This window comes from Hyalella azteca, unplaced genomic scaffold (assembly GCF_000764305.2).
Source record: "Hyalella azteca isolate HAZT.00-mixed unplaced genomic scaffold, Hazt_2.0.2 contig3573, whole genome shotgun sequence".
Classification (NCBI taxonomy): domain Eukaryota; kingdom Metazoa; phylum Arthropoda; class Malacostraca; order Amphipoda; family Hyalellidae; genus Hyalella; species Hyalella azteca.
In genome coordinates this window covers 333,494-360,309 of record NW_025933818.1, presented here as the reverse complement: position 1 = coordinate 360,309, position 26,816 = coordinate 333,494, and the positions used below count along the sequence as shown (strand labels likewise).

Below are 26,816 nucleotides of genomic sequence, written 5' to 3'. Positions count from 1 at the left end.
TCTTGGTGATGCATGAGAGTTTTATTAGTGGCATGATGCTAAGGCGTCGACCGTTAGGTCAAAGTAGCTGTAACGCGAGTTTAATTCCGGCTTACTTATTAGTTACTGGGGCTTTACTGAGGTTCCCAGCCCTTTTATAGAATCACGGCTTCCGCCCACTATTGAGCTCTTGTTCGCGTGATGTGTCGCGTGATGTCCAATTGTCCATGCTAACTCAGGCCTAGTACTTTTCCATCAATTTCTACCAAGTATGCTGAATATTACGTCTCATTAAAGATGATCTAATGCTGGAATATAATTGGAATGAATTGAATGAGACGGCTGAATGACACCGGACATATATGAAAACTCATTGTATATGAAAGTTTGAAGTTCAAAAGAAATCTTCGTATGACTGCAAGGTGGAATCAAAATTAGATCTTGCACTTTTAAAGTTGAAAACTAATAAAAGGTGGTAGTCTACTTATCTTATCAGTGACGGCAAGTCAGCGTTTTCATGAGCTCGCCGCATTAGTAGCGATGATAAGTCCGTGCTTACTGCAAGTCCCTCATACTCTTGTTCCATAAACGCGCACCATGAATTCACCAACTGAAAAAGATGAACTTCAGGACTTTGAGTTGGAATATTACGAACAGGTAAACAGAGTAATAAAGAAATAAAACGCTAACACCTCTAATTTACTGAAGGTATAACATGGCGTGCTTGAGACAGACATGTTATCAAACGTTCCACAATAATCCTGCGCTCTGAAATATTTTTGAATTTTGGTACAATTGGATAGAAAAGAGCAAGAAGACCGTAAGACTTTTATTGAAGACCGTAAAGGAGAGCACTCGAGGTGGCCAGAGGCATATTGGCAAACACTTTGGCATATTGTTGTAGGAGCTATACACACAACAGTAACAATCACTTGGATCAGTATAGTTAAAGGAATTAGTAGTTAAATATCTCAATATTTGAATTCAAAGTAATTATTCAATGTTACGAGGTTAGATAAGTCTCTCGATCCTCACCGTAATAACGTGGTTACTGTGCAATCATTCAGGAGTGTTCAAGTATAGAGAACAAGCAGCGAGGGTTTAACATCCAAGGTGTTAAGTTGAAGTGTGAGGATCCTTATCTGGCAATAACGAACAAAGAAATAAGAAATATAATCAAATAATTGGTTTCGTCTAGAACGCACAGTATTCAAATATAACAGCAAAATCCGAGCAATAAATAAAATGCCTTCTTACGTATTCGCTTTCTTACAAGGAAATTATAGAAAATAGTTCTCATGGAGAGCTATTACACTAAAATAAAGGAAAACAGTTGGAGGTGTGTCATTTGTGTTAAAGTTAGAGGCATGCAACGCATGCATGTTAATATTACGCTTGAAGCCAAGCACTTAAATAACAAATGCTACACGGAGCCAAAAACACAACGGAGTTAAGCACACTGCCTAAATTTTACAACAAGTACAGTTCCGAATTTAACCGAATTTACACCAGGGGTGCAAACGTGGAACTTAATTAAAGAACTCAACAAAATGTGAACATATTTTCAGACGCTCTAAATCAGTAGCAGAAGAGCAATATTTAATTAAACGCAAGTCCCAAATGGAGTATATACGCAAAGCCGTAAGAATGATCCGAAGATAATCCAATTAAGCTGAAGATCCACGATCTCGCCTCGTATGATGAAACTATCGACAAGCGTATGAATAAGGTTCAACGTAAACTAACAATAAATTTTAATAATATTCTAAATTTTTAAACGTATCGAATACAGAATACTTTTATACCGAAAACCCGATAAAATTTATAGTCGTTCTCCTGTGTTGTAGGATCAGGTCATGTTGCCCGTGTGGAAAATATTTGTGTCTTACATTCGCGTGACTGGAATAACAAACGGGAAAATCAACTTCGCATGTGTTTTATAAATATCTTTCAAGGTATCGATTTTTTCACGAAGCTTTTTCAAAGTGAATAGCTTCTACAATTTTTATTAACATATCATTGGTCAATTGAGAATTTGGTTCTGAGATCATTTTGTGTGGGTTGGACAGCATTTTTGATCCTGATTTCAAAACTGGCTCTTTTGTCTTTAGTGCGTCTAGGTTTTGATATATTCGCATTCTTGGGAGAAATATATTTGATAACTATAAATGTATATGTAATTTACATCGATTCATTATTGTTTGACCATTAACAGATGGATTTCACGGACCAGCACCCATCAACAATGGATAGGAACGTTGACCAACTACAGATAGATTTCACCGACCCGCAACCATCAAGAAAGGATAAAAACGGCGAGCGTAAAGTGACAGGAGGAAGAAAACCAGTGCAGCTTTCTGCGGTGCAGTGCAGAAAGCAGTGCAATTTTCTGCACTGCTTTAAAATAAGCTGCATCATCATCCTGACAACCTGTGTAGTGTTACTCTACCTCAACAGTGTTAGTACTTCTCTCCCACCACCACGATGCATTTCCATGTTGCTCATGTTGAAATTTTTACGTGTTTATAAAATCGTTGTATATCGTTGTATATCTGGTCGGAATACAAAAATCGCCGGGTTTAGAAAATGTAGAAAGATTTTTATATAGTGTGATCACATACCCATAAATTTCAATGCCCATTCAACCAATAATTTGGGTCAATTTAAGAAACGCCGCATACATGAATTGGCTAACAATGACTTAAAGTAAACTAATTTATTATTATAACTTGCAGAAGAAGCAGATGAGTCCAGCGGAAGAAAGCGCTGAAATTGTGAGTATTAGTTTGCAGTTGTGTCTTGTCACCTTAAAGATGTGAACCATGACTATATATAGTTAGCGTTCAACTTATTCCTTGATTCTTTGATTAAGATTAGTATGGTAAGTGGTTCTGGTATAAGGTTATGGGATATGGTTCTGGTATATGGCACTTTGGCATATTGTTGTAAGGTACATGGCTAAATGGTATATGGTTATACCATATACCCTCCAATTAGTGCAGGGTCATCAATATTTAGCGTTACAACTTTGAGTGGTTAGAACTATGAAATGTAACACAATTGTGAATGTTTGAAAATGTATTTATGTAGGCAGAGGTTCAGAGATACAGTTCCCACAATTGCATTCAATATGTCCACCATCTGCATCAATAACGAGTTGTAGACGCTTAGAGAAAGCCTTACACGAGACACGAATGACACTCTGCGGGATTTTGGCTCACTCCTTCAGCAGTTTGACCTCTAGGGCATCGAAACTGCTATGGTGAACGGTCGAGACCTTGCTCTCAAGGTATGACCAGATGATAAAATCCAGAGGATTCAGATCGGGTGACGATGGGGTCCATTCATCTTTGGTAATGAAGTGGGGAACATTCTCGGACAGCCACTCCTGAGTCGATTTGGCCCCATGGGATGGTGCAGAGTCCTGCTGGAACGACCAGGGGCGTTTTTTGAAGTGCTTTTGTGCCCAGGGCAACAATGCACCAACAAGGATGGCATCTCGATAGTTCTTCTGATTCAATTTCACCCCTTTGTCAACAAAAAAGAGGGGACTCCTTGAGGACTCTGTTACGGCTGCCCAGACCATCACTGAGGTCGGGCATTGCTTCCTAGTCACCACACGGGATCCTTCGTCCCATTCTTCGACCAAATTCGATCATTTTGGGAGTTGAAGTGGTGTTCAACATTGAATATCTTCTCATCACTGAAAACGAGGTCTGGCAGAGTGCCATCATGAATGCGGGAAAGAAGAATCTTGGATCTTTGGAGGCGTTTGTCAACTACTTGAGTAGACAGTTGGTGTTTTTTGACATGCTTGAATGGGGACAACTAAAGGTCCTTCCGGAGAACAGTCGATATGGTTCCATACGACACATTTGACTGTTTTGCAAGTGTATTGATTTTGAAAAAACAATGTAACGCTAAATATTGATGACCCTGTATATGGTGGGGCAGCACTTTGTTTAATTACGGACGCTTCGCATATTACCACACTCTGGCGTACTCGGGCTCTGCTCACTGGCGTACTCGGGCTCTGCCTCCTGGCGTACTCGGGCGCTGCCCCCCCCCCCGGCGTACTCGGGCTCTGCTCACTGGCGTACTCGGGCTCTGCCCCCTGGCGTACTCGGGCTCTGCTCACTGGCGTACTCGGGCTCTGCCCTCCTGGCGTACTCGGGCTCTGCCACCCTGGCGTACTCGGTCTCTGCCCTCCTGGCGTACTCGAGCTCTGCCTCCTGGCGTATTCGGGCTCTGCCCCCCTGGCGTACTCGGGCTCTGCCCCCTGGCGTACTCGGGCTCTGCCCCCTGGCGTACTCGGGCTCTGCTCCACTGGCGTACTCGGGCTCTGCCCCCTGGCGTACTCGGGCTCTGCCCCCTGGCGTACTCGGGCTCTGTTCCCTGGCGTACTCGAGCTCTGCCCCCTGGCGTACTCGAGCTCTGCCCCCTGGCGTACTCGGGCTCTCTGCCCTGGTTGGAGCGCCGCGTGCTTCTCTGCCCTGGTTGTTATAGGCTGCCTTCTCATGAATGAAGGTTGCCTCCTTCTGAATGACTAATGTTGCTAATGATTTTTTATATTAATATCTCAACATAGTGTACCCCATTTTCTATGAAATAAGATGCGTAGGAGTGATTGCACACGACGGTGTTTAAATATAATGACACATCATGAGAGTCAGTTCAGGGTGAGCTTTGGAAGCATAGTTAAAAATTTGGATCCATTCTAAGTATTTTAAAATCTTATGACTTGAAGCGTGCGCAAAAGTTTTTTTGGTTTCATCATATTATGCCAATAAAACATTTACTAAGAAAACACCTGATGTTAACTGATGAGAGAAAATTTCTCTGAAACGCTTCTGAAGACAGGCACACTTGTTAGCACTCGCTTCTATCACGTCCGGATGTGCATTCGTCAACATCGATAAGTTTTCAATGGGAATTCTTACCATATAAATGGCTTCTCCATGTACATATCTCGGTTTCTTTAAATTCGTTACAGAATAAGAGAAAAAGAGAAAAGAAGTCAATGCGCTTGTTCAGTAATTTAAACACTATGCACTAATTCCAAAATTTCCCCTTAAGGGGAGATTAAAATGTTATACCTAGGCGAAATAGCCTGTTAGTTACAGATTAAAGATTATCGAGAGTTACTCAAAACCTTCAACTCGATAAGGTAAGCCCTCCTTCTTGCTTGAGCTTGCAATTAATAACAGGAAATTATTGTACCAGCTGGCTCGAACGACCTCGTCATTAATTAGCCGTCTGAGGGTGATTCAGTAATATACTTGTATTTTCTACCCAATCACCATATTTCACATAAGAGATGTAATACATGCAATGAATTCATGTAATACATCGTTGCTTCTTGTCAAAAATCATCAAGATTATAAGAGATATTATCACTTCTCCTTAACATAGCGTAATCCCTGGGGCAGATCCGGTAACGTCTGAGCGCAGGGCGCAGGAGATGCCATCCTTTCAGTCCGTGGTTTGCCGTTCATGCTGTTAGTACATCGGCTGTTGGCTATATTTAGTGACTAAAAGTGCGCACATGGGCTTATAAGCAGATACTTGAGATGAGTACAAAGGTATCCGAAATGCCTACGCGGAGAGGTCGTGAAATGGAAAGAGGACCTGATGGCTTATCGGCGGTGCATCGTAGAGGGAGGCGAGTCTGCCTCGTCCAGCAATGGCACTACTCAAGTGGTCATGAAATATTTGACTATTTTGGAAAGGACATCCCTCGTATAGTCCCAAAATTTATAATAATTTGTAAATTACTTATTCATTTCAATTAATCAATGCCATTATTTGGGAAATTATTTCAGCATTCAATTCTTCGGCTACAGAGAGCTAGGGCCAGTCAGGTCACCTTAAGCCAAGGCAGCGTAGTTTCTGCACCCTAAAATGTGAATGCTGCCAAAGCCCGAGGCATTGTCAACGCCACTTGGGCTGTGGATAAAAAGCGTGCTGCGTTCGTAGCCGGTGGATTTTACTTAATTAATCCGTGGACCTGCCGACAGAACAATAAATCCTAATACAATAACGAATAATAAACTAGTTCAACAAGATTTTGACAAAACGACTAATCACAATTACAAAGCAATATTGAAGCGTACAGCAATATACTAAATTATAAGTACATGATTATAGGGCCCGTGAACTGATCGTACCTTACGTTGATTTTGGAGGGGCTTAATTAAACGGAACCAAATTGCGATACTACGGACAAATTGGTCAGTCATCTGTCAAAGGCTGCTCTTACATTCCTGAAAGCTGACAAGTAAGATGCGCCGCTAAAGCACAGAGTCGATGGTTCTTGGCACAAATGCATTAATTAATTAATGTTTTTTCTTTAGAATATACCTATACTATATACAGGGTGTCCAAAAAAAAACGATACTCAACTTTGAATGGCTGTAACTCGAAAAGTAATAGAGTTAAACAATTTGGAAGGTTTGGATTTGTTCCCTATTTTTTTCTCCATCTAACCACCAAAAATCAGACAGATCGATGTAGCCATAAGCGTTTGATAGAACTTTCAGTGACATGTGCTAAAATTGTGCTTGCGCAAAGTTGTAGTAAGCTCATTTGGCATAATCATTACTTTGTCTTGACATGTTTTCTTTTCGCTGTTTGATTTTTAGTGCATTTTCTCATTTATGAAAAAATGCACTATTGTGCTCGCCATGTCCGTCCTTCCGTCTGTCCGTCCTTCCGTCTGTCCATCTGTCTGTCCGTCTGTCTGTCCGTCCATGACTTCATGTTTTCGTCGACGAGAAAATGCGCTCTCTGTCACTCACTGCAGTGAGTACTGAGTTCCATTTTTTGTATCTTTGGTGAGACAAAAACATGGCAATCTTTGGTGAGAGGCAATCATGAGATCTTTGGTGAGAGGCAATCATGATAATCTTTGGTGAGACACAATCAAGGCAATCTTTGGTGAGAGACAATCATGGCAAACTTTGGTGAGAGGCAATCATGACAATCTTTGGTGAGACACAATTATGACAATCTTTGGTGAGACACAATCATGGCAATCATTGGTGAGACACAATCATGGCAATCTTTGGTGAGAGACAATCATGGCAATCTTTGGTGAGAGAGAATTTCAAAACCAAAGATTGCCTCTCACCAAAGATTGCCATGTTTTTGTCTCACCAAAGATACAAAAAATGAAACTCAGTACTCACTGCAGTGAGTGACAGAGAACGCATTTTCTCGTCGACTAAAACATGAAGTCACGGACGGACGGACAGACGGACAGACAGACAGACGGGCAGAAGGACGGACGGACAGACGGATATGGGGAGCACAACAGTGCATTTTTTCATAAATGAGAAAATGCGCTAAAAATATAACAGCGAAAAGAAAACATGTCCAGACAACGTTATGATTATGCAAAAGGATCTTACTAAAACTTTGCGCAAGCACGATTTTAGCACATGTCACTGAAAGTTCTATCAAACGCTTATGGCTATATCGATCTGTCTGATTTTTTGTGGAGAGATGGAGAAAAACATAGGAAACAAATTCTGACCTTTCAAATTTTTGTAACTCCATTACTTTTCGAGTTACAGCCATTCAAAGTTGAGTATCGTTTTTTTGACACCCTGTATATTCTCATAGTATACATACCCACTAAATAGATAGTATGAGAATACTATACCTACTATTTGTACGATCCGACAAATAAATCTGAATTCGCTTGGTTTTGGAATTCAATTTGGACGCAATTACATTTCCGGACTGGGCGACCAAAAAGTGTTGATCAGAATGTTAAAATCGAACTCATTGAAACTAACTAACAAATAATGCAAATTATTCACCATTCAAGGTGCCAGTTACTTCTGAAATGCCACTCTCTTCTGAGCCACCACCTACTTCTGAGTCACCAGTCATCTCTCAGTCCAGCACCATCAAACCTCATCAGAATACGGTAGATAAATATAAATAAAAGGTGAAATATGTAAATATTATTTGAATGCTTTTGTTTGAAATATTTATAGAAAATTTTTCAATTAAATTTTTGAATTTATATGTCGTAAAATCCTCCTCCAATCACTAATTGTACTAGCGGCCATATATTTCCGATTTCACTCAGTTTTTTTATCGACTTTGTACTTAATTATTTTTTCCTGTCCGGTCGATCGAGAAGAATTTATCGAAATATTGAAATCCAAAACTTGAAATTCAACTAAAAGTTTGTCTCAATTATTCACTTTCCAGGAGTCGTTCACTCCCGCGGATTGTTTGGAGCGGCCGGAGAAGACATCGGGCGTGTACACCATCTACCCCAGCAGCGCTGCCGTCCAAGTTTACTGCGACCAGACGACGGACGGCGGCGGCTGGACGGTCTTCCTGCGGCGCCAGAAGCAGGAGCCTCAACTCAACTTCAGTCGAACCTTCAAGGAATACGAAGAAGGATTCGGCAGTCCCACTGGCGAACACTGGCTGGGTAACACTGGGCTCATGTTTACTAACGTTTATTGTGTAATTCGATGATGGGAAATTCTTCGTATGGACGATCAAATGCGATTTTTTATTGTGTATATTTTCGCTGTTATTGGAAAGTTTTAAGATATTCTATTTTAGCGTAACCGGCTCTGAATATGAACCTTAAGATTCTCGTTTCCAGAAATGCAGATGTTATTAATGCATACATAGATAACATAGCTGTCAAATTCTATTATACCGACTTCCACTGATCAGGCCTGGAGAACTTGCATCACCTGACGACCAGGAAGACGATGGAGATGCGTGCCGCGATCATCCGAGGATACAGTCCTGTTAACACCAGCAGCCGCTACCGGGACTTCAGGTGAGTCATGCCCGTGGTTGTAGCTTAGAGGAAGTGTTGGGGTACAGAGGAGTGTTGGGCACAGATGGAGTGTTGTGGTATAGAGTGTGCGTTGGGGTACAGAGTGAGTGCTGGGGTATAGAGGGAGTGTTGGGGTATAGAGGGAGTGTTGGGGTACAGAGGAGTGTTGGGTACAGATGGAGTGTTGTGGTATAGAGTGAGCGTTGGGGTACAGAGGGAGTGTTGGGGTACAGAGGGTGTGTTGGGGTACAGAGGGAGTGTTATGGTACAGAGGGAGTGTTGAGGTACAGAGAGAGTGTTGTGGTACAGAGGGACAGCACCAATGATTACACTCTTCCGAGCCCTCATGCTCCCCAATCTTGTCTTTATTGCTGCCAACTTTGGTCGCCACTCAAGACGGGTGCGGTGCGGAAACTAGAGGCAGTGCAGCGGACCTTCCCGTACAGAATCAGCGGCATGAGGGAGCTGAACTTGAACTACTGGGGCAGGCTGAAACACCTGGGACTGTAATCACTGGAGAGGAGAAGAGAGAGGTATCTCATACTGTACACTTGGAAGGTGATAACCGGACTGGCTCCCAACTTTGAGAGTGAGACCTCTAGAATAGTGAAACGTTACAATGAAAGGAGTGGGAGACAATGCGCGATTACCCCATTTAATTACCGAGCCGCGGCCAGAGTACAGACTCTTCGTGAGGGAGCACTGCCCGTGGTAGGACCGATGCATTTTAATGCCTTGCCTAAAGCGGTGATGAGATGTGGAGTTCACCCTTGAAAAATTCAAGAGACGACTGGCCAATTGGTTGAGAAAGATCCCGGATTGTCCAGTAATGAGAAACTACCCTCAGCAAGCGACAAGCAACAGCATCTTGCATCAGCTGGCCCAAACGAGGGCAAATAGACGGAACACGTCCAACGTTACATCCGGGACCCGAGGGCGGAGTGACCTGCCTAGCGACAACTCGGAGACGGAGGGCGACGAAGGCGGCACATAAGGACATAAGGAGTGTTGGGGTACAGAGGGAGTGTTGTGGTACAGAGGGAGTGTTAGGGCACAGAGGGAGTGTTGGGATGGGTACAGAGGAGTGTTAGGGTACACAGGGAATGTTGATTACGCAGGAAAATTGTCATTGGTAAATTTCACTCGCATTTAACAGTGATTTTAAATATATTAAAAGTTAGATTTACACGGAAAAAACCGTTAAGTTATCCAGATCAATGTTCTTCATAGGGCATTGTGCGTGTAATTTGATCCACCAGAGTGGACGGCGGCGATGAGTACACATTGAGGGTCGGCAGCTACGACGACAAGCGCAGCTCTGCCTCCGATGCCCTCACCTACCACAACGGCATGCAGTTCTCGACCATCGATCGTGATCGTGATCGAAACGGTAAGATCGAGCAAAGTTAGGCTGGATTATCTACGCATATCATAAACATTCAATAAATCATGAACATTCGCAGTATGCCCCATACTCTCGCACACCACTTCACACACTAGCACTACCGCGCGAGTGCAGCGCCACTGAAAAGACGAGATAGTAAGCAAGTAATTGTGAAGGTATCGGGTACTGTAATGATAGCAAGTGTATTGTGCATTGTGAAGGTCTCAGGTACTGGTAATGATCACTAGTGTATTGTGCATTGTGAAGGTATCAGGTACTCATAATTAAAGCAAGAGCAAAGGGCGACAATTTGCCGAACATTAACGTTTCATTGGTCACGGTCCAACAATGGATGCGCCAGCTTGCCGAACATTGACGGTTCATTGGTCACGGTCCAACAATGGTTGCGGCAGCTTGCGGAACATTAACGGTTCATTGGTCACGGTCCAACAATGATTGCGGCAGCTTGCCGAATATTAACGGTTCATTGGTCACGGTCCAACAATGGTTGCGGCAGCTTGCCGAACATTAAGGTTTCGTTGGTCACGGTCCAACAATGGTTGCGGCAGCTTGCCGATCATTAACGGTTCATTGATCACGGTCCAACAATAATTGCGACAGCTTGCCGAACGTTAACGGGCTTCGAACTGTCGTTGTTTCTACTGTCGGCTCATGAGGCTGCCATCTATTCTTGAGACAGTGAATAATCTCCTATCAATTGATTGTCTTCCAATCCGCTGGGTCTTAACTATAGATCCAGGTGTGTAGAGTTAAGGTGCACAACTTTCTATGGAACCATAATAGAGCGAATAATGGCTGATATGAGATGTGCCTGACATCGTTGTCAGTATGCCTTTTATACTCGTCATATGCAGACAGCTGAACCTCGTTCACGCTTGCCAGTATACGTTCTGTGTTACACTGTGTTTCACTGCCAGCGGTGCGCTGTCTGGTTACCTGTACACCAGGCAACGCAATTTCGTGAATTACTCAATAGAAAACAAATAATTCACAAAAATATAATAATAAATGAACTTACCACTAATGAACAAAAGTACCTAACCTAACATATTATCGGGCCGACTTTTGAATGACAGCTACTTAATCATGACGTCCATATTAGATTAACCGAATACAATCTACTTTGAATGGCAGCTACTTTATCGTGGCGTCCAGATTAGATTAACCGAATACAATTTCGATTTTTCAGACAAAAAATGTTCGGGACTGTACGGTGGCGGTGGCTGGTGGTACAACTCCTGCTATAGAGTTCACCCTACAGGCTTGTACGCACGCAACCGACCTGCCAACGAGATGTGGAGCGAATCTAGCACTTCACAGTTTGTGGCCTGGGGAATTTTCATGAGAGGGCACATCTCGCAACTCACCCTCATGATCAGACCAAGGAGCTAAATGACAAACGAAATGTAGGACATGATTATGACTCTGGACATGCAGGCCATGCTCTGGGAAATACAGGACACGCTCTCAGAGGTGTAGAACATGCTCTGTGACATCTAATAAATATTCTATGATATGTTGGACATGCTCCTGGACATACAGAACATGCTCTAAGGAATGTAAGAAATATTGTACTATATGTTGGGCATTCTTTTGGAAAATTGAATGAGCAAGAAATATCTCCCAAACAAATGAACGAATTCGATGAAACTTGGTACATGTATTCAATAGGACCTAGCGGTGATGTTGTCTCGTGAAATTTTTTGAAATTGCTTTCATTCGTGAGTTACATTACAGAGTCAAGATTATGCCTGAAGGAGTCAAAAAGTCCCAGTGAATGAACAGTACAGTAAAAGCTCAGCTAAAGACCAAGAAAGAAGCCTACAAGCTTTATTTACGAACTCGCAGCGATTCTGATTATAACCTGTATGCAAGAGCTCGAAATCAAACTAAAAAAGTCTGTCGCACTGCAGTAAAAAACTTCGAAAAAATATTGCTAAAATGCAAAAAAGAATCCGAAAGCCTTCTTTTTGTACGCTAGTTTGAAGTGTAAGTCAAAGGACGGTATATCTGATTTGAAAGTAGACCAACGAAAGATTTCCTCTGATGAGGGAAAGGCTAACGTTCTTAATCAGTTCTTCAGCAGTGTGTTCACAGATGAGGACTTGAACAGTATTCCAGATATTGAGGAGCACCCAACCGGCTCGAAGTTATCAAGTTTTGAAATACACGAATAAGAGGTTCTAAAGCGCCTGGAAGCTCTAAATCCCAACAAGTCATGTGGACCAGACGGCTTCCATCCCAGATTGCTCAAAGAATTAGCAACCGCTCTGGCTGGCCTATTGACAGTATTCTGTCAAAAAAACTTGAACGAAGGAACTTTGCCGTCCGACTGGAAAGAAACTCAAGTAACACCATTGTTCAAAAAAAGTGACAAAAGCAGCCCCGGAAACTATCGCCCTGTCAGTCTGACAAGTGTTGTTTCTAAGCTAAAGGGATCTGTTGTGAGGGATAGGATTATCGATCACTTGACTGTTCACCATCTCCTATCAGATTGTCAACACGGTTTTATTGCCGGTAGATCCTGTACCACTAACTTATTATCTACGTTGATCGGTTGGACTCGCCTGCTGGACGAAAGGGAGCCAGTGGATGCATTGTACCTCGATTTTGCTAAAGCATTTGACAGTGTTCCGCATGAGCGGCTGTTATGTTAAGTGAAGTCTTTGGGAATTGAGGGAAACGTAATCCAATGGATCAGAGATTTTCTAGTAGGTAGACGACAACGTGTCAGCATTAACGGAACCGTGTCAGACTGGGCATCAGTGCGCAGTGGCGTACCACAAGGAAGCGTCCTGGGGCCTATTTTGTTCGTTGCGTTAAGAAACGATCTGCCAGAAGCCGTGTCCAGCGTGTGCTCCATGTCTGGCGACGACACAAAAGTTTATAATACAATGAAGAATGCGTCAAATAAAGCGCAATTGCGAGATGATATTGACAGTTTAGTTAACTGGGCTGACACGTGGCAGCTGCGGTTTAATGCTGACAAGTGTAAAGTACTTCACCTCGGGAAGAACAATGAACAGCAAGATTACAGTATGAGAAGACATGGTTGCAACGAGAGAGTAATGATTGAAAAGTCTAGTGTGGAAAAAGATCTCGGAGTTTATGTCGACAGGGAGCTGAAATTTTCTAAGCATGTTGAAACGCAAGCTAACAAATTGAACAAACTTCTTGGACTAATCAGACGATCATACAAGTTCCTAGATGCAGAAGCGATGAAACAGTTGTTTGTTGCTGTCGTGCGCCCGAATCTAGAGTTTGGAAACGCTGTGTGGTCACCGAGATTTGAAAAGGACAAAATATTATTAAAGAATGTTCAAAGACGTGCAACAAGGATAATTCTAGTCTTGAAGAGCAAGTCCTGTGAAGAAAGATTAAAGATTATGAAGCTTCCAAGCCTCAGTTATCGACGTCTGCGTGGGGTCCTCATTGATGTATACAAGTATACTCATGGCTTATACAAGGTCCCAGAAAAATTACTAGAATTTGAAACAAGAACCAACTCCAGGGGGCCACGACTATAAATTAAAAAAACTACGCTGCAACTTATCCACGCGACAACATTTCTTCTTGCTTCGAATCACCGACATGTGGAACAGACTCCCCGATGACGTCGTTGGCGCTCCGAGTATGAACGCGTTCAAGAACAGACTAGATGAAGCTATGGAAAAATATATGTTCAGACTTGAAATGCCTAGCACCATATCTAACCCGGTTGAAGTCTAGTAGCTACTTCAAACTATCGCCAGTGGTCAAATGACACGATTTTAGATCTTCTGTGAACAAGTCACGAAAAGTATAAGAATCGGCGACAGGCCACATCAGACCTATACTTCAGCGCCGTCATCCCTATGCTATGCTATATGGTGCCGCAATTCGAAATATGCTATGCTATATAAGGGCCGAAATTCGTAGTGATTAAGGAATTTCTTCTAAACTACTGAACAGATTTGAACGAAAATTTAATTATACATTCCTAACTAATGAGCGATAATATTTAGCGCGTGAAAATTTTCTCGATTTTGCCTTCGTTCGCGATTTTTTTTTCCATTTCACCTACATGTATGATTCGATCAGCAGTATGTGCTTCGATTCGCAGTGATCAAGAAATTTCTTCTAAACTACTGAACATATTTGAACGAAACTTAGTAGATAAATACCTAACCTCAGCAACGGTGATGTTTAGCTTATGAATTTTTTTTTTCGATGATGTCTTCGTTTGCCAGTTATACAGCTGTACGTATAGCGCTCTTGGTTAAACCGGCCAGTCGAAGTGCCGGACGTTTCTCCGTATATCCGGATAACTTGCGAACGAAGGCAAGATAGAATAAAGATGTCACGACCTAAACATCACCGTTGGGAGGTTATGTATATATAAATATATATTAGATGGCAGGATTTACTTCTTTACACACGTGCGATCGATGACCAGAGAATTCATTTATTTATATTATCAGTGAGTGGAACTTTTCTTCAGATGACGGTATATTAAAAGGCAAGTTTCAGAAAGTAATTCTTATTTATTAACGACGTTTCGAATGCAACAAACATTCATTTTCAAGTTAAAAGAAGCATTAAATATTGAAATTTTGGTGAAAATTAGCACATAATATAAGTAAATATTATCTAATATTATTTAATGCTTCTTCTAACTTGAAAATGAATGTTTGTTGCATTCGAAACGTCGTTAATAAATAAGAATTACTTCCTGAAACTTGCCTTTTAATCTACCGTCATCTGAAGAAAAGTTCCACTCACTGATAATATAAATCAACGAATTCTCTGGTCATCGATCGCACGTGTGTAAAAAAAATATATATATATATAGTTTCGTTCAAATCTGTTTCATTTTAAGAGACAAATTACCCGGCGATACGAGCCGAATAATGAAGTGTGAAATCATGTATGACGGTGAAATGAAAAAACGCGCAAACGAAGGCCAAATAAAAAAATGTCATGAGCTAAAAATCACCGTATGGTAGTTATGAATGTATATTCGAAATTTTGTTCGAATCTGTTCAGTAGTCATATATCGTCATATAACTCACGATTGAATGTGAAATTTAAAACTTTTTTTTGCCAAACATCACCATTAGGTCCTAGTGACTACGTGTTCAAGTTTCATCGAGCTGCGTTCATTAGTTTGGGCGATATTCCATGATAATTGAATTAGGAGATTGGCCACGAGACCGGCAACGAGACCGGCCACGAGTCCGGCTGTAAATTTTTCCAAGACGTCCTGGGTTTTACTAAATGAGGTTCTATTAGCGAAATACAGATTTGTGTTTAACCTATATCTTTTAAAATTGCAGTGTACTAAAGGTCAAGAAAGAGGCGTTCGTTTTCGTATATATGCGTCTGTGTGGGGAGGGGGGGGGGCTAGAAATTCACTGGAGAGCCATAAGGGGCGCCCGCTTGAAAAGTTAGTGAAACACTGCTTTATGACATGTAGAACATGCTGTAAGACATCTAGGAAATGCTCGTGTCCAAGTAGTGCGTGATCTAGGACATGTATGGTCTGATCGTGGACATGTAGGAAATATTATAGGACATGTAGGATATGCTCTATGACATGTAGGACATTTTCTATGACACGGCTGACATATTAGACACGACATATTAGACACGATGGACAGTAAAGACAGGTTTTCGGAGGTTACGGGAATGATACCTTATACTGATACTTGATGATAATGGTACTTGATACTTCAAAGCATAAAAATTTTGTAATTTTGCAATGTATTTTATAAAATTATAGCAACCTGGGTTAAAGGCTAATGTGGTTGACACATTTTGGATGAATTATTTTTTATAAATATGCAGAATCGCTTTGATTGGTTGGAAAGTCGAAAAATAGTAAAGATACTAGAAGGATTTGATACTTTGTAAAATAAGCAGAATAGATTTGAGATTAGATTCAACAGCTGCGCAAGTTTAGTAGGAAAATGAACCACAATCAAGGCACAGAATATTTTTATTTGCCTGTCAGATATCTCGGAAAGGTAGACTCCGACCCAGACTCCTCCAAGGCATCTTCCTCATTAGCGCCAATCCCCGTCTATAGGCAGGTACTGAATTTCGGTAAGATGAGAAATAATAGAACAACGAAAACTATGAAACTTTTATTGAACACGAAGTGAAAGAACAGAGGCCAGTTATAACTGCATGATGAATCTAGTAGTTATTCACACAGCAGGAAATATGACGGGTAACAGGACAGACCAAAAAAATAGCAATAGTGTAACAATATTCGAATTAAAAAAAGAGTCATTGTTACAAAAATTTGCCTCTCAGACTCTCCCTCTCAAATCTCACCGTGAAAACGTGGTCACTGGGCAACAGTAGATAGTGTTTGAGGTATATGTAAATAACAAGCTGCAGATTAAGTTTATAATGATGTAAGCCGTTGGGTTTGGAGACCAGGTTGAACGTTGCGGCTGATTGGTAAATTTTCATCTTGCAAGTAAATATTCTCAGTTTAAGAAACCTTTCTAATTCATTCAAGTTTTAACTCAATATACAGGAGTTGGAGAAGTAAGGAAAACACCTCACGTTTTTATATCGCTATTTTTTAACATGTTATAAACAATAGAAACGTGAGATATTTTTATGTTTTATTGTTTATTGTTGCTGCTAATTGATATTTTTTGCTTGCACAGATATTTCTAAATAAATTTTTGTGTCTATAACCCAACTTATAACCTATTAAACGCAAACCTCTCTGACTTTCAAAGAGGCAAAATTGTTGGTGCCCGAATAGCAGGTGCTAGTGTGACAGAAACTTCCCGAATGCTTGACGTTTCTAGAGGTACTGTCTCAAAAGTAATGGTTGCTTTTGAAAGGGTATGAAAAACGTCCTCGGCAGAGCACAGGTCTGGCCGAAAGTCGAAATTATCGGAAAGACAACGTTGGTACCCAAATAGAATAATGATGGACAATCGAAAGGTCACGGCTGGTAAATTGACTGCAGACCTCAATGTCTGCAGACAGAACCCAGTTTCCATAAAGACTGTCCGACATGAGCTGCACAGATCTGGATTCCGTGAAAGAGCTGCAATAAGAAAACTTCTGGTTCCAAGTACAAATGCATCAAAGCGTTTAGAGTGGTGGAAAAACCTCCAGAATTGGTCTCTGGAGTAGTGGAAAAATGTGATATTCTCTGACGAATCATCGTTTACCTTATTTCCAACCTCTAGCCAAGTTTACGTTTGGAGACAGCCAAAAGGGTCATTTAATCCCGACTGCCTCCTCCCATCGTAAAACATGGCACAGGAACTGTGATGATCTGTGGTGCTATTTCTTGGAAATTCGTCGGACCAATGATTTTTCTTTACGGAAGAATCAACAGCCTCGACTTTTTAGGAATTTGGGAGGACCAAGTTCATCCAATGATTCAAGCACTGTTTCCGGAGGGGGAACGATATCTCTCAAGATTTCAAGATCCATACAGCTGGAATTATCAAGAAATGGCACGAGGAACATTCTAATGAAGTTGAGCATCTCATTTGGACACCACAATCACCAGACATGAATATTATCAGCCTTTATGGTCGAATTTAAAGATGAAAGTCAGAAGTCGATACCCGCCGCCATCGTCTTTAAAATAGCTGGAGGAGTTTCAACTGAAGAATGGGTAAAATTTCTTTTGCAAACTATTCACAATTTGTATGAATCAATACCTCGGAGAATTGAGGCTGTAATTGCCGCAAAAGGTGAACATACACCACACTAAAATATATTTTGTAGATTTCTCAGGTGTTTCCCATATTTTGTCTAACCACTGTGAATGTCTGTATAATAATGTGAAGTAACACCAGCTACTAACATATTTGCCTCCTTGAATGAATCATAAATAAGTGTTCTCATAGATGACTTAGAGAAAGAGAATAGGGAAAACAATATTAGATAGGTGTTTCCACTCCTATAAAATTTAAGCATGTAAGCATGCGAGTTAAGTCAGGCTTTAAGACAAGCTGCTAAAGAACAAAAGCTCCACGGAGACAAAAACAGAACGAGGTTCACCTCCTGGCAGATATACAATACAGGAACTTTAGTCGAGTGGACACTAGAGACTCTAACACGCAATTTATATCAACTCAACAAAATGCAAGCACATTTGTACAAACTCAAAATCGGTAACAGAAAAGTAAGATTCAGCGTAAGTAGCAAAAGGTTCTAGGAACATGATCACACAATCGTGAGGTTGATACAGTAACAATCCCATTGAACTAAACATTCACGATTTCGCCTCCTAACAAGAAGACAGCGAGTAGCGCATGAACAGTAATAAATTTAATAGATAATTAATTTTAGTACAGGTTGCATAAGGAGCTTAAATGCCAATTAAAACACGTTAAATATGATAATGAAGCAATTTCGAATTTATTATTGGCAACTTCGGAATAGAATCCGAAATTTCTATTGTCACATGACCGAAGACGTTGAAGTGTTAAATGAAACGAGCACAGATGATCGAAATCAGGGCGCGTAACCCAACCGACCTCCGGCTCCCAGAATTCAACATGGAAATTACTATTTCTATACAGGTCCATGCTAGGAACACATGGCGAACTCATCTTGCGTCGTGCAGCAGGCGAACAAACCAGTCTAAGCACTGGGATCTCCTCCGCTCACTAGCCGGAAAGCAAAACCGCCCTCCCCCCAATCAGCCAATCCAATTTGGTCTGAATTCCCACTCCTCCCAGCGCAAGATCTCCGCCTTCTGCAAGCTATTCACCTCGATTGCTCCTCACTCCCAAAGCCCCTCCACCCGTCGCCTCATACGTCGAATCCGGGCTGAACATCCCCTCGATAGGGATTTCTCCCCTTTTACACCCGACAATCGACATGATGAAGCTTGCTATCGCAGCCACCAACAACTCTTCCGCTCGAGGTCCAGATGGCCTCACGGTCCTTCACTTCAAGCACCTCGGCCCGCGTGGTCTCCAGCTCCTCACCCGAATTTTTAACATCCGTCTCCACAGCCTCGATCCCATCCATTTGGAATAATTCAATAATCATTCCAATCCTAAAACCGAGCAAACCCGGAAACCAGGGCTCCTCATACCACCCTATCTCTCTCCTCTGCTCTGCAGCCAAGATCCTAGGGCGTCTTGTGCTCCCGTACATATTAGGATTCCTCACCACCATCCCCTCGCAACATGGGTTCAAACCGGGACACACCACAGTCACCAGATCGCGCACCAGATCGCGCTCAATAGCCACTATTGATCACTATTGAACAATATTGAAGACTATTTGAAAGTGTTCAATAGTGTTCAATAATTTTCAATTGAGTTCAATGGTGTTCAATAGCCAATGGTGTTCAATAACCACAATCGAACACTATTAAACAAAATTGAACACTATTTGGAAGTGTTCAATAGTGTTCAATAGTGCCTATTGAACTCTATTGAACACTATTGAAAACTATTGAACATTATTGAACACTATTTGAAAGTGTTCACTATTGAATACTATTGAACACTATTTGAGAGTGTTTAATAGTGTTCAATAGCCTCTATTGAACACTGTTGAACACTATTGAACGCTTTCAAATAGTGTTCAATGGTGTTCAATAGTGTTTAATAGTGTTTATTAGTGTTCAACAGTGTTCAATAGTGCCTTGGTTTGAAAGCAGACGGGTCTCTGTTTTATGATACGTAGACGTATTTATCGTAATAAATTCAATGCCGTACCTTATCTGATTTCTAACCTCAAGGCAAGGCCCAAAGTTATTTTTGTAACCGGTCTATGTCAGCCTACTGTTTCAGCACAAACTAGCTATAATCGAACAGTTTACCAAATCTTTCATTTCGCTTTCTTGCCTAATAAATACACGTAATATTTTAGGATTTACAGATGCAGAAAAATTGATAAAAAGAAGCGGCGCGGTGTTAGACAACACAATAATTTATCACCTGTAGGAGGACCGGTTGGCTTCACGTAGTTGAAGCTTTTGATGGTTCCGGTGTTCCCGGTGTAGTACTGCAGACAAACACTCGGGACTGCCGCAGCACGTAATAGATTGTAAATTTTTTAGAGGCAGTATGTATTAACAACAATTTTATTATTTTTACCTTATACGAATCTAATCTTTGAATCACTATTTGGAACTATGAAGAGAACATCGAAAGTACATGAAAACTTTCATGAATGAAAGCAAGCTTATTGAATGGGATGGTAAACTATGTAATTATAAACAATTATTGTTGTATTTTTAATGGGTTCTTGGTTTAAATGAACTCTGATCGAACCACAAATCAAAGAACGGTATTTATGATAGCATAAATTTTCAACACGTGAATCTCTCTGCAATATCATTGCGATGCTAGGTGTGATAATTCAGTTTGGTGGTTACATCCGTCCCTACATCATATAAATGAAATTAATTTTCAATATCAACTCACCTCGACTGGGCGAAGTACACTCGATCTGGGTCACCGAAATTTGCCACTTGCTGCCCGCCTTTGACGTTTTTACGTCCAAGACAAAATCGAAACCGGGAGTCACTTCGAAGTACATTGTAAATAAAATCATGCAAAATATCATAATGGTAGTGAAAAATGAGAATTATAAACATTTTCATATTCGCTTTACAATAAATATTTAATAAAACAATTCAGCGTACTAAATTAAGAGTCTTCCTCAGTAAGGCACGAATTCGATTAAATTCCATCAGCGAGTAAGCACTGTAAAACAAGACACATTGCAGAAGTCGCCGTCCACTTTACCTTTGATCGCGCATTCTCAACAACCATATTTACGTCTCTGGAGCGGAAATAAAAACAAGCAGCTGATGAATTGAAAGCAATCGGCCCTGAGTAAGTAAGCTACGTCACTGCAAACGACGCTTATTAACTCACCATGCTGCCCCGAACACGACGCCTCACTCACTATGCTGCCCCGAACACGACGCCTCACTCACCATGCTGCCCCGAACACGACGCCTCACTCACCATGCTGCCCCGAACACGACGCTTCACCCACTATGCTGCCCCGAATTCTCTCCACAGATGACGGGGACTGTTGACGTTGCGCCTGTGACTGTGAAGGCGTCCTGGGCACACACTCCCACGGCATTGGGGCCAGCTAAGGTGAAGGCTTAGAAGTCCTGGCGGATCTGACAAATGTTGTTATTGGCAGGTGTGATGGCAAGAGGGAAGCTGCTGTAGGATATCATCTCAGGATTAGGGTAGCTTGGGTTCTCGAAGACGGCCGCGGCATATTTTGCCGTAAGATAGCATCCGCCGTATATAACTGAAAATTGAGTTATTGAGAACTTATGAGAGTTATTGAGAACTTATCTATTAAATTTCGTAAATTAATTTAAAATTAACCTCAATATATGTGTTGAGGCAAAAATTTTGGGTAATAGATACTGCACATAATCAGATTGTTATTTCACAAAATATTTATTTTGTAAATACCATGAAATGTTACACTTTCGCACTTTTAATTTTCATTGGTTAAAGTATCTGTCAGATCGTTTAGTTGATTCTTACTTGAATAATGGTGCAGTACTCCAATGCAACGGATTAAGTATATTTGAATTCGTTGTGTCGTTGATCGAAAGTTTCATTTCCGAAAATTTGCTTGCAATTTAACAAATTTCTGTAGAAAATTCTCATTTTATGCAGCGGGTTCTGTGGCTCCCGGGCTCGTCGGGACATCCTGCACCAAGGACTCTCTGACCATCCCTGGGGCGGTCATCACCGACTCGTGGTCCGTCATATACCCGCCGGGCTCCGTGGGTGACACTTTCTGCGGCCTGAATTTCCCAGCTTCCGTAAGAAGTAAGATAATTGTTTTAATGATAGAAAAATTATTCTTCCATCATATATCTGACTTCACTTTAAATCGGATCTCTTCAGCTTACATGTAGCGGAAGATTTTAATATTAGATTTACTCAAGTCTGAAACTTGTGACCGGTATTTATTGATGGAAACCGCTGTCAGTTTCAAACTCTAAAGTCTAGCTTAACTTTTCTTTCACATCGCAGCTAGAGGCTCATCTAATAGATACTGAATTTAATAGTTAAATTTGCGTATTTGCACAGAGTGCATTTTTCTCGGTTTTGTCAAAAGTATCTTACAGAAATAATCTGAACCAAGAAGTCTAACCAGTTAAATGATCGAAATTTCAAAAATCTGAACCAAGAAGTCTAACCAGTTAAATGATCGAAATTTCCAAATCCAAATAAGTCTTCGTAAAAGGGGTTGAAGACAATGGTTTTTAATTAGCTTTAGAACCTAAATATGTTAACTTATACCGAAACTTTTCATGTCCATTTCACATCATTAATTCAATGAAAGATACGGCATCACATAATTAAGATGATTATGTCTTGATCTTCATTTTTTTAAAGGCGCAGGTACTCAGCCCTTCCAGCTACACGTGAAAACCGACAGCACAGAAACGCCCTCGGACGTGTATAACGTTGTATTTTCTTTTGACTATTCTATGAGCGCTCAGTAATTATCGCGGGGAGCATTTTGGTACAATGAATCGATTTAGATTTAGGTGGAAAAAAATTTCGAGAGATTCCTGATTGATTTTAAAGAACAAACTTTATCACCTGATTGTTTTTAAATGACAATATTTATTACAGAATCGTTTATTGACATCATATATGTAAATTCGGTAACCTTGTTTCTGAGAAATTGAAATATGAGAAAAATGTTCCTGTTTATAATATTTTTTTGCTAAAATTAAAAATTGCGCATTCGTTGAAGGCTATTTGTAACCTCGAATATATGTTGCAGATAGACCAAAATGAAAGGTTCTAGTCTGCATGATAGACTTTGTTTGGTCGGATTCGAAAGTTGAGGTTTATCTTCAAAGTTCCCAGAACATTTGCACACTTTGTACAATCGACACATAGCCTCATAATTTTCTGCTCTGCTTTGGAGCTGTGGTGTGCATGGAATTGGCATAAAGTAGGTATAAAAGTTACCTCATTACGTACGATGATGTGGCCAGTATTCCAAACTATTACTTATTTTCAAGCAACGAGGACAAAACTATCGTGAGCGCCACACGTGCCTTAAAGTGAAGTGCTGAGCAAAATAATAATTCGAGTTAACTGTGGACACCATTAGTTTTGAAATAAGTCCAGAAAAAAAGACAACGGCAAGAAAAGTATCGTATGAAGTATTGCAAATTTGATTCACATGATTTGAAGAACTAATTCAATTTGCATAAAAAATACGTGGAAGCTAGTATTTCACAGCTATCTATTGTATATGTGAGGGTTAATTTTTGCAAATCTTATCTCAGAATGCGGTTAGTACTAAAAAAAGAAAAAAAACTAAGTAATTTCCTAAGTAATTATTACGGTAACTACGAGTAGAAATGCAAATGCTGACTTATATATATATTGAGGGCATAGCGTTCATTTGCTATGCGATATCTGCATGACGGTTTTGTCATGCGATTTCGCTTTGATTTGCCATGCGATATTCGTATGAATATCAGGACAGAGTTAATCCTTGTCATTACAAGTTTCATCCGATGACTATTTTGCACGGAGAAATGCATAAGCCCTGATCGTTTTGCTTCGATATCACAAACTTTTGTTCGGACGAGATTTATACAGAGTTTTTCGCAGTTCTGGAACTGTCATACATATTCTTATCGCTCTTTAATTACGATAAAACTACTTCAATTAATCGTAGTCTCTAGACCTAATACCACACATTAAGCTACGAACTTGTAATGCTCTCGTTAATGTATGATCAAACTTTGGCTCACTGCATTATGGTCGTTTCTGATAGGTCATGTGTTGGATTGGAAACAGATATTCATACCCCGTATGGCTGGGCAAACATTATCATACGAGAATAGCAGTTCATCGGAACTGCATCGTAACTTGAGTCTCTGTCCGTAATTGAGATTCAGGACACTGCATGAGCAGAGAATGTAAGCTCAAATGACATCTGATATAAGCCCAAATGTTCACAGTTAACCATCTAATTTCTGTTTAAACTTTAAAAATTTTGTTGAATATCGTTTTATGCTTCTTCCAACAATTATTCATGGAAAACAGCAATTAATCGCGGAAAAGAATATTATCAAGGGAGCGAAATTTCATTTTCATGCATTGAGTGCAGCTTTAAGAAAAAATACATCAGGAAATGAGTTCGAAGTTTTGCTGGTTCTTTCTGTTCTCGGCCGGGGTAGCGGCGCTGCTGCTCAGTCACGTCCAAGGGGGAATTGTAAAAAAGAGATTCCAGAAGGTAAGTTAGCATTTTTTTATTCTCAAAATATGCTCAAGAGATTAGTTTTCGCTCATGAGAGGTTATGTTCTAAGTGTGTTAAAATTCAGCAAGCCCATGAACGAGGGAAAAGAATAATAATTTTTTCAAAATCAGCTTACAATAATTCTGGATAATATCAAAAATCCTGCAATAACTACTTGTATAATGAAAGTTTCCAACTTTGGTGAGATATCCAATACTGATCATTGAATTGAAGTTCAATCACGATGACTTAAGGGGAGCGTCTACCCTAAAATTTATCTCGGCTATTTACGAACGGATCACTCTGAAACTTGGTACACATATGTAAAACAGAATTCTAAGACTTTACTTAAAGAACTCCCCCACCCGCCCCCCTTTCATGAAATGTCGTGAAATCATAAATCAACGTACAGATATGGCAGTGGTACCGTTGGATAGGGCAGAATGTCAGCTTTAAAATGAGTGTAAAAACCGAAAAAGTGAAAATTTTCAATTTTAGGGTAGACGCTCCCCTTAATTAAAAGTAATAGAAACGTGAAAAAGTCTCAATTGATGCAAACGGTTTCGATTTCACTATAAATTAGCACAATTCACATACAATGAAAAAATAGTTCAGTTCCCCATACGCATTCATTTAACTGGTCGTATTTCAGGTTGATGTGAAGACGTTCTTCTCCTTGTGCAAGATATCAGACAACTACCGAGTGTACGACTCAACATCACTCACACTCACGGAATGCGCTGGACGTTGTTTGCTTAGTGAAACCTGCGTCTCGTACTGCTTCAGTTACGGTAAATACGATATGATTCTTGATATTTTATTACGCATTTTGATTATTATATTCTGGAGAAATAGTTCTGAGAAGAAGCATTCTGAAATCAAATTCACATTTACTATCGACAGAACGATCCATGTGTGCCATCACGTCGGTTTTTTCGGCCCACTGGTTTTCCGGGATACCACCTGATGCCACGACGGAGACTTACGACGTGTGTTACTCATCCTGGACTTCAACTGATAGCATCATTAGAGATACGATGATCACGACCTCAAGTCCTCCTTACAATTACGGTCGCCGTAGCAGATTCTTCGTTGACGGATTCTTCTGTCAGGCGAGCGGGTATGAAGCTAGGCGTTTCGACGGTGCCTTCGGCGTTTACAACTACCTACAAGTTGACTTCGGGAAAAATGTTCAGGTAGCCGAGATACGAGTTGCACTTCGCTCTGAACCAGTATATTTTGAATCCGTAACAGTGCGACTTGGTACTTCTTCTGTAGAAACATCAAATGCCGTGATCGCTCAGCTGCCCACTGGAGTCACCCCTCTTGGGGATTTGAGAATCCAGTTGAAGCCGCCTGTCTTGGGGCGATACATCCACTTCAAATCTGGCACTACATACTACTTCTCATTGGGTGAACTCCAAGTCATACCTGAAAATTAGTCGATCTATAAAAGGAACATGCGATCCTATAGAAGTGTACGTATACGTCCATACGATATCTCCAAAGCGACCGCAGTCTGAACTCAAAGTCCTGATCAGTTCCTCTAGCTACCGAGGAAAGATTGATGTATCGAAATAATTAGATTCCGATAGTGCATGGTCACACGTGTTGAGTAAATTTCAAGATTCTAAGGGATTCGAATAAATTAATCAATTCGACTTTCAGGTCGACTGTTCGTAATTTGGGTACAGGGGGAAATCGCAATCGCTCTGTGACAATTCATCGCATCTACAAGTTCAGTAAAACTGTTATCAATATCTGTGTCCACTGATACATAATTATCACAATAATGAAAAGAGCAGAAACCGGGTTTTCATGAGTGATAGTTAAGGTGTTTTAAATCGCACACGTGTTGATGCAGCAGCGTGATCTTACATCACACGCACCTACATATAATGAAAATAAGCTTTACGATGAGTCTATGCTAAAATTTTCAAACAAGTGCTTTGAACTGTTGAGTTTGTTCGCTAACCTCAAAATTGCTTCCAGTAAAAGCGGAATATCAGATAAATGCTAACTCAATTTCAGATTCAGATTTGAATCATTGATATAAATTCAATGAAGATTTCTTGAAACCTTTTGATATATTTATTTCATTGAATATTGATATATTTAATTTCATCTGTGAATGGTATAATAATCTTTTCCGTTTAGGCATTAACTAGCTTGGCGCCGGCAAATTTCTGATGCGTAATTTTGGCTTTGAAACCTTTCAATTGTTTGATTATTCATACATAAGTCATTGAGTTTATAGAATCTCAGAAATATTGTTATTTATAGATATATCAATTAAGTTTCCTCATCCTCGTAAATTCTAGCTGAAACTTATTTTTAATTACGCAGCGGGCGCACCACTGGCACATATATCT

General features: G+C 40.5%; 2 protein-coding genes across 2 annotated transcripts; both read left to right on the top strand.

The window, feature by feature from the left end:
• Positions 1 to 535: 535 nt before the first annotated feature.
• LOC108667418 (microfibril-associated glycoprotein 4-like) lies at positions 536 to 11,956 on the top strand. Its single transcript, XM_018154441.2, has 8 exons — positions 536 to 636; positions 2,195 to 2,437; positions 2,715 to 2,753; positions 7,811 to 7,912; positions 8,203 to 8,431; positions 8,686 to 8,794; positions 10,054 to 10,184; positions 11,389 to 11,956. The coding sequence occupies exons 1-8, from the start codon at positions 577 to 579 to the stop codon at positions 11,589 to 11,591; spliced, it is 1,116 nt and encodes a 371-aa protein (XP_018009930.2). The 5' UTR covers positions 536 to 576; the 3' UTR covers positions 11,592 to 11,956.
• Positions 11,957 to 24,053: 12,097 nt separating this feature from the next.
• LOC108667427 lies at positions 24,054 to 26,488 on the top strand. The gene is made up of 3 exons (XM_018154450.2): positions 24,054 to 24,440; positions 25,097 to 25,235; positions 25,348 to 26,488. The coding sequence occupies exons 1-3, from the start codon at positions 24,339 to 24,341 to the stop codon at positions 25,884 to 25,886; spliced, it is 780 nt and encodes a 259-aa protein (XP_018009939.1). The 5' UTR covers positions 24,054 to 24,338; the 3' UTR covers positions 25,887 to 26,488.
• The last annotated feature ends 328 nt before the right edge of the window (positions 26,489 to 26,816 follow it).